The sequence below is a fragment of the Delphinapterus leucas genome, chromosome 11, assembly GCF_059928025.1.
Source record: "Delphinapterus leucas isolate spDelLeu-1000000601 "Yukka" chromosome 11, BTC_Dleu_Yukka2, whole genome shotgun sequence".
NCBI classification, from domain to species: Eukaryota; Metazoa; Chordata; class Mammalia; order Artiodactyla; family Monodontidae; genus Delphinapterus; species Delphinapterus leucas.
Genome location: NC_143139.1, coordinates 55796283 through 55804373, shown reverse-complemented (window position 1 = coordinate 55804373; position 8091 = coordinate 55796283). Strand labels below are relative to the sequence as shown.

The following is an 8091-nucleotide window of genomic DNA, read 5'->3' as shown; positions in this document are numbered from 1 at the left end:
CTGGTTTAAAGGGCTCCTTGTCTTCAAAGTAAATAGAAAGTCAGTCCCCAGTTCATGTGTGAGAAAAGGGAGATGGGACGAGAAAAAGAGCTTGACATAGCACAACACTGATGTTTTTCTTACCAAAATGCCATCACAGCAATGAGAGTTATAACCAAGGTCTGGAAAACCCAATTGGGACACGACTGTTTTCTTCCTGAAAAAGAAACCTATAAAAAATTCAGCAATGAGAAATGAAAAATCAGTGATGCCAACTTTGAGAAGGATGCCTGAAGACTCACTCCCCAGGGGATCTTCGCTGCTCCCTTCAGCCTACATCTCCCTCCTCCTCTCTGCCTCTGAAAACAAAGTCCTTTCAAAGCCAAGTTCTTCCCTTTTCTTGGCACTCCAGGCTACACTCTCTCTTCCCTGCAGGACAACTGTCTGTGCCATTCATTAGTGCTTTTTCTTGAAGTTTTATGAGAGAAGACCTACCAGACAATATACTGTCAGAACCCAGAAGTCCATTTCTTTTAATAGGATACTTTTGAAAATCAAAAAGTCTTCAAGACATAATAGAATAAATCCCAATGGAAGAACTTCAGGCAGCATGACAAATTGTAGAAAAGATTTTTGTGGCATGAAATACTATTAATTACTCCTTAAATCATATACAATTTTTTCCAATGCTGCCACCTATTTTTGAGGACTGTTCTGGGCCTATGTCTTCTTTATTCTTATATCCATTCAACAAATATTCATTAAGCACTACTATGAGCAACGTTATAGGGGGATATGAAAATAAGTAAATTACACTCTCTAGGAAGTGAGTGAGACAAACCTTTAGGACTGGTACATATTGGCATTAAAAACTTGCACATAAGGAATGAGCCAAGAACCATAGGAGAGACAGCTGTGCAACTGGTGAGGAATCTCGCTGGAGATACGAGAGGCTTTCTGCCCAGTTAAATATGGTGCTCCTTAAATACGAGTTTCCTACTAATGCAATAGGGAGTATTATGTTTGCTTCCTTCTGCGGGTACAGGATTGGAAGGGAATTGGAGGATGGTGGTAGTTAAGAAATAGTTTAAAATTGGTCTTTGAATTTCTTGGGCAGGCTATCTGCATAAAGAAAATGTTCTTCAATGTAATATCGGGGGTCGGGGGGGCGGAATTAACCACACGCTTTTTAACAAGTACCCAAATTTTAGGGTTATCATAACTGAGTCATCCGTAAGTGCAGTAGGAAGCCCCTTTGAATACCAAGAAGTGGATGGTTTATACCTTTCCTACATCCCACTGGAACGGTTTTGAGGACATCCTAATAGTGTGCTGTGCAAAGAAAGAACTCAATGCAATGAAATTTGCTGAATTGATTAGAATTAAATAGTATTAATCTCAGAATAAGAGCTTCCCCTTCCAACCTACTCCCCAAAGCTGCCAGATTATTTTAAGTCTCCATGCTTTTGCTCAAAAGCCTTTGACCTTGTATAGGAAAATGGCCTAAGACCTGGGGTCAGACCTGGAGTCAAGCCCTGAACAAGTCATCTAAGTGTCATTGATCCTCATTTTCCTCATCAATAAAATAGGAAAGATAAAATCATACCTGCCTACCTTTCAGAGTTATTGGGTGGACCTGATTAACAGAGAAATGTTTCTCAAGTTCAAGTCTGCATGAGAATTACTATGGAGTTTGTTAAAAAATCTAAATGCCCTGAAAAATTCTGATTCAATAGGTTTCCATGTAGCGTGAGGTGGGGGGCTGTGAATCTGTAAGAAGTGAGATAATGAAAAGTATCTGTGTTTGCTAATATGTTTAGAATAGATAACTAATAAGAACCTGCTGTATAGCACAGGGAACTGCACTTCACTGTACAGTAGAAACTAACACAACATTGTAAGACAACTATACCCCGATTAAAACAATAAATAAATAAATAAATTTAAAAATAAACGTACTCATTGAGATGATGCATCATTTATTCAGTATGATCCATTTGACCTCTATGTTACTAATTTTCATAATACCCTGAATTGTGGGGGGAGGCGGGCTCTCAGAAGAAGCCTGTGTTTGTTCCTTCCCCCTCTCCCTTCTCCTCCACGTACTCTGAATTTTTACTCGAACCCTGAGGTCTTTCTCACCTCGCCCCAATCATCAACACACAGCAGGAATCACCCACCTACCTCTTGGAAGTAAAGAAAGAGAAGGAAAGGAGAGGAACCCTTTGGAGTGGATGAGACCTTAATCTTCCTTCAGAATGAGCATCATCTTGACCAGCATTGGCCCAGCCAGGCTTCTCACCATCAGGTAAAGCCCACCAACTGCTCATAGCCAGCACTTTGCTCATTAATGCCTCCACTCAACCCAGGAGGACCATTCTCCACCCATACACTTGTGTTTCAATGCTCCAAGGCTCTTGGAGGCTTTGAGGAATAAAGGTTACCTAGGGGGTTGGTGTATGGAAGGGCAAGTTAACCTCGGAGAAACAGCCAAAACCTCCTAGAAAGATAGTACAGGGAGAGCAAAACACCACCATTACTTGTATTTTATCAAGCTCCCTGGAAGACTCTGATACATGCCAAAGTATGAGAACCACTGAAATAGTGGGTTTGAAAATACTAAATAGCAGTGGACACTTACATAGCACTTATGTGCCACACACTCTTTTGAGTGCTTTATGTATGCTAATTTATTTAACCTCACAGTAATCCTCAACTACTCTATAAGGCAAGTACTGTTATCATCCCTATTTTAGAGATGTGGAAACATGAGTCCCAGGAAGGCTAAGTTCCTTACTCAAGATCACACTGCTAGTAAGTCACAGAGCCAGGATTTGAACCAAAAAACACTTGGTTCCGGAATCTGTGATCTTAACCCCAATGCCATGCTGCCTCCCTTTTCTGTCTGTAAAGAAAGGATACACTATACAACTTAGATATTATTGTTATTATTCAAAAAGTCTTCATGGCTGCCAAATGAACTCCTTAACTGGTGATCCAGAAACTGAGCCTAACATATTTTCAGCCTTAACTTCTACTCTCCTCCCTAACAAACTCCCACCTAGTCCTTCAAGGAAGCTGGTGCCAGCTCCCGGACCTTGGCTTGTGCCATTCCATCTGAAACCTCTCCAGCAGCACCTGTTACTTTCTAGCCAAAGCTTACGCCCCCTTGAAGGCCCGGGTCCCATGATACTCCCACGGTGCTCTGAGCCTCTGCAATATGTATCACATCCGGGTACAACTGTTCTTTGTATTCTCTTCTGATCTTCCCTGGCTACCTTAAAATTCTTTAGAAGGGGCCACATCTTACTAACTTTTGCATGCACAGGGGCGTAGGACAGTGACTACATGAAGTCTCTGAATTGAATGGGTGCTCTTTAATGTCTGGATGTCCATATAAGTCCCTGAGCCTGTGTCCACACCCCAACTCCCCAACCACCCATACACCCAAGACACTGAATCTCTTCTCTTAATGCTTTAAATTTAGATTGTGAGCCTTCAGGGAATATTTTCAGACTGGGCTCTCCATTCATTCATTCATTTGACAAATATTTCTTGAGTACCTGCTCTGTGTCTGTCCCTGGGGACACAGAGTGAGGAAGGCTGACACAGAGCCTGTTCTCATGGACTGTATGTTCTAGTTAATATTCTGAGAAAACTGCAAAATAAAGATTCTTTGTGTGCAAGATGGGCGCTACAGAGGTTGCACAGGAGCCAAATTGTACCAATCAGGGCCTCCATGGATGTAGATACAATTCCCTCTATCCCCTTGCAAACTGGTTAGTACAAAGAGCACCTTCCCTACACAATATTTTTAGTATTTTGTGTTTATTGAGCAACCTGCTATGTGCTGGGCATTGTGCTAAGGGCTTTCACTCATTTAATCCTATCAATACTCTTTGTAAGGTAGACATTATTATTATCTGTTTCCCAATGCAATTAAGTAAACTTGCCCCAAAACACTTCTACATATACATTTATCCATGTATTTATGCCTATTGGTATAGCAAGAAGCTTGTCCACAGCATAACATTTTAGTAGTTTTTAGTAGAATATTAAACTTAGTAGAATATTAAACTTTAGTAGAATATTAAACTTTCTAAACTTTCTAAATTGGGACAATGGCCCAAACATCAGGTCAGCCCATAACAGGATATAGGTTAAGGTCATAAATATCTTCCTCCGGGAAAGGCCACCTTTGGAAAACTAGTGGATCTGAGGGAGCGAGCTGAGGTTCACAGCTATCTATGAGTGGCAGCTAGAAAGAGAGTATTGCCGCTTCTCCCTCACTGACACTTCTCTGCAATGGAGAGGGTGTCCTTTAAGTTAAATGATTAACCTTCACCTTTAATGTAAATGTTATCCTATTTGATGAAAGGTTCTATTCATTAATAAAGCTGTCACATTTTATCCTTTGCAAGCAAGTGAATACCTAGTCTCCATTTGCATATATAGTACTAAATATCAAAGGGAAGAGAGGGATTTGTGGATTAACTGACATCCCTTTGAGATCTTCTGGAGACAAAGATAAGGGCCTGAGTCGAGTCAAGGCATCCACACAGATCTTGCAGCCCCGAGTCATCTGCTGATGCATTTCACCTGATGGGGACTATATACACAAAAAGCGGCAGAACAACGTTTCTGAAATGAACAGGTTCTATACTCATATCTCTAAACTCCTCTTTGAAAAACCACTTAATATCTATTAAAAGGATAATATTTAAATGCCTTAAGTGCATAAGGATGCCTAGGGAACCCGTCAACAAATAAATGAAGAAAAAAACTCCTGGTCAATTTTTCTAAAGACTATTTGAATAGAAAATATCACCTCTGTTCATTATAAATTTAAGTCTATTTACCTTGCTGGTTTTTTGGGGAATGGTCCTTTTTGGAGAAGATGCACTAAGAGCTCTGCTAAATTTGCTTTAAAAAGAGAAAGAGAAAATTAGTTTTGATTCAGCTGCCTCTCCAAGAGTTATATGACAAAGGCCCAGGCTGTCACTAACACAGCAGTATGCTTTTTTATTATTATTATTCAGTGGTAATTTAAAAAAGGAAGAGTCGAGGCAATTGAGGGTTCTTTTTGTGTACAAGAAACTTAGTAAGTATAAATAAATGCATTAAAAGTTACATTTCCCTTTTTCTCAAAATATATCCCAGAAAATGTGCACGTGCCTCCTTAAGTAATAAAAAAAATAGAATAAAAGTTTTTTCCCTGAGGACCAAACATGGTTCTCTAAATTTAGAAATGGCCACCTTTCCTCCTTAAAGGAAAGGCCACCCTTTTGTTAAAATGTAGCACTTCCTATAATCACTGCTCTTAAACAGATGCATTATATTTTGTTTTATTTTAAAAGCAGCAACAGAAAAAATAAGAAAATTATCACATAAAACAACTGTGTTCCAAAACATTCTGAAAGAAGAATAGGGACTTAATTAAAAGAAAGTAATGGTTGCTGCTTGGTAGAACAAACCATTCAGAGTGATCTAGTTATGGAAAGACTCCATTCTCTCCTTTCTCCAGATTTCTATGGCAATCCTGGAAGTACCTGATCGAGCTCACTTCACTGGCGGAGGACTTCCAACTACTGAGCCGCTTTAGCCTGGCCAGTCTTCTGTTCCATATTTCTAACTCTTCTATTCTTTCTTCAAGGTTGTTGGTTAGTTTGCAAAGCTGCTTCACTGCACCCACATTTTCCATAAAGATCTGGTCCTAAAAATGAAAATAATTCAGAGCACATACAGTTTGAGACCACTAGACAACTGTCCATGGCCCAACCAAAGACAGTTGGAAAACTCCATTGAAAATGGCTACACACACACACACACACAGCCTCAAGTTCATTCAAGATAAATCTGGAGGCTTGAAATTTAAAGTGGTCTTGCCAAACTTCTGGCTATGTAGTAAAACTGCTTATGTTCAATTTGCAATAAAATGGAAATATGTCCTTGTATTCCAAGAGAGAGAACAGAGCTGAAGGACACTGTCAAGTTTCCAATCCAAAGATTTATTTTCAGTGGCCATTATGCTCTATTTAAAACTCATGTAAAGAAAGTCAGAACAGGCTTCTGAATGTTGATTTGTGTTTGCATCACTAAATCAGAAGGAATGACTCCAGTTCTCCCTGGTAAAATGTGCATCAAATTGCTCAGGTGAAGGAGGGAGGAAAGAAGACCTGGGCTTTTCTCAGGGTTCTGCCACCTGCTAGATGTGAGATCCTGGGTAAAATGTAACAACTCCTCTGAGCTTCAGTTTCTTCATTTATAAATGAGAGGATGATTCTTGAGATGTTGATTTCTGTCTTAATATCCCATAAGCTATTACATGCAATTTACATTTTAGCTTAAACAAAATTTAAAACAACAGCACTTAATTCTTCCTATTCAAAGAAAGTTACTGACATGTCAGAAAGAGCAAGAAAGGAGAGATCAACCAAAACCACAGGGATCCAGACACCCCTTCCCCCACCCACACACGTCAGTTGTTTTGGGAACATGTGTGTCTGTCTCTTAGCCATACAAAAATCCTGGAAAGCTCTCATCAACTCACACCCCAATCCCATGACCACTCCTCTTCCCCCACCCTCCTCTGTTTACAAGTTTAGAATGTCATGGCGCTCTTTGGGGCTCATAGAGGCTGGTCCACTGTTGTAAAGTGATGAGCTCAAGGCCAAAATAGAAAGACTGTTTTGTGGCTGGGGATCAAACTCAGGGCTGTGTGTCTTTGAGATTCTCATCATGCAAACCGAAGTTTTCTGGGTTTCAAACACTGTAAAGCAACCACTTGGAAAGGATTCAAAAGCTGAATGTTATAGATTTAAGGCTTAGTTCATAGAGTTTAAAGGCATACACACTGGTATAAAACACACTGGTAAAGGTAAGTATATAGTCAGTTTAAGAATACTCTAATACCATTATATAATGGTGTATAAATCACTTAACTCTAGCATAAAGGTTAAAGGACAAAAGTATTAAAAATAACTATAGCTTCAATAATCTGTTATTGGTACACACATAAAAAGAGGTAAATTATGACACCAAAAGCATAAAACATGGGGTGGGGGGGGGAGTAAAAGGGAAGTTTTGTATGTGATCAAAGTTAAATTGTTATTGGCCTAAAATAGACTGTTAAATCTATAAAATATTTTATGTAAGCCTCATGGTAATCACAAAGCAAAACCTACAGTAGATACACAAAAGGTAAAGAGAAGAGAATCAAAGCATAACACTACAAAAATCACTGATTCACAAACGAAGACAGCAAAGAAGGAAGAAAAGAACAAATGAACTACAAAACAGCTAGAAAACAATAAGATGAGCATTTAAAGAATTAATACAAATCTTTCTCAAACTCCTCCAAAAAATGGAAACTCCATCCACTACAAACTCATTTTAAAAGGCCATCATTACCCTGATACCAAGGCAAGATAAGAATACTACAAGAAGAGACAATTACAGGTCAATATCGCTGATGAACATACATGCAAAAGTCTTCAACAAAATATTAGCAAACTGAATTCAACAATACATTAAAAGAATCATATGTCATGATCAAGAAGGATTTATTCCTGGGATACAAGAATGGTTCAATATATGCAAATCAATCAATGTGATACACTCCACTAACAAAATGAAGGATAAAAATTATATGGTCATTTCAATAGATGGAGAAAAAGATTTTGACAAAATTCAACATCCTTTCATGATGAAAACTCTCAACAAATTAAGTATAGATAAAATATACCTGAACATAATAGAAGCCATATATGACAAGACCAGAGCTAACATGTTTAATGATGAAAAGCTGAAAGCTTTTCCTCTAAGGTCAAGAACAAGACAAGACATGCCCACTCTCCCTGTTTCTATTCAGCACAGTACTGGAAGTCCTAGACAGAGCAACTAGACAATAAAAAGAAATAAAAGGCATCCAATTTGGGAAGGAAAAAGTAAGACTGTTTCTGTTGAAGATGATATCTTGGATACAGAAAATCCTAAAGATGCCATCAAAAAATAGAACTAATAAGTGAATTCAGTAAAGTTGTAGGATGAAAAATCAACTTACAGAAATAAGCTAGTTTCCATACACTAATAATGAACAATTTGTAAAAGAAA

The 8091-nt window shown here is 38.6% G+C and overlaps 1 protein-coding gene across 1 annotated transcript in view; it reads right to left on the bottom strand.

The window, feature by feature from the left end:
• The window catches only part of MYRFL (myelin regulatory factor like), a 115496-nt gene that overhangs the window by 16937 nt on the left and 90468 nt on the right, over positions 1-8091 (bottom strand). The window contains exons 14-16 of the mRNA XM_089921584.1: positions 5529-5692; positions 4839-4902; positions 124-209 (exon numbers count right to left, since the gene is read on the bottom strand). Coding sequence (XP_089777710.1) covers positions 124-209; positions 4839-4902; positions 5529-5692 — 314 coding nt within the window. The remainder of the gene's footprint in view (positions 1-123; positions 210-4838; positions 4903-5528; positions 5693-8091) is intronic.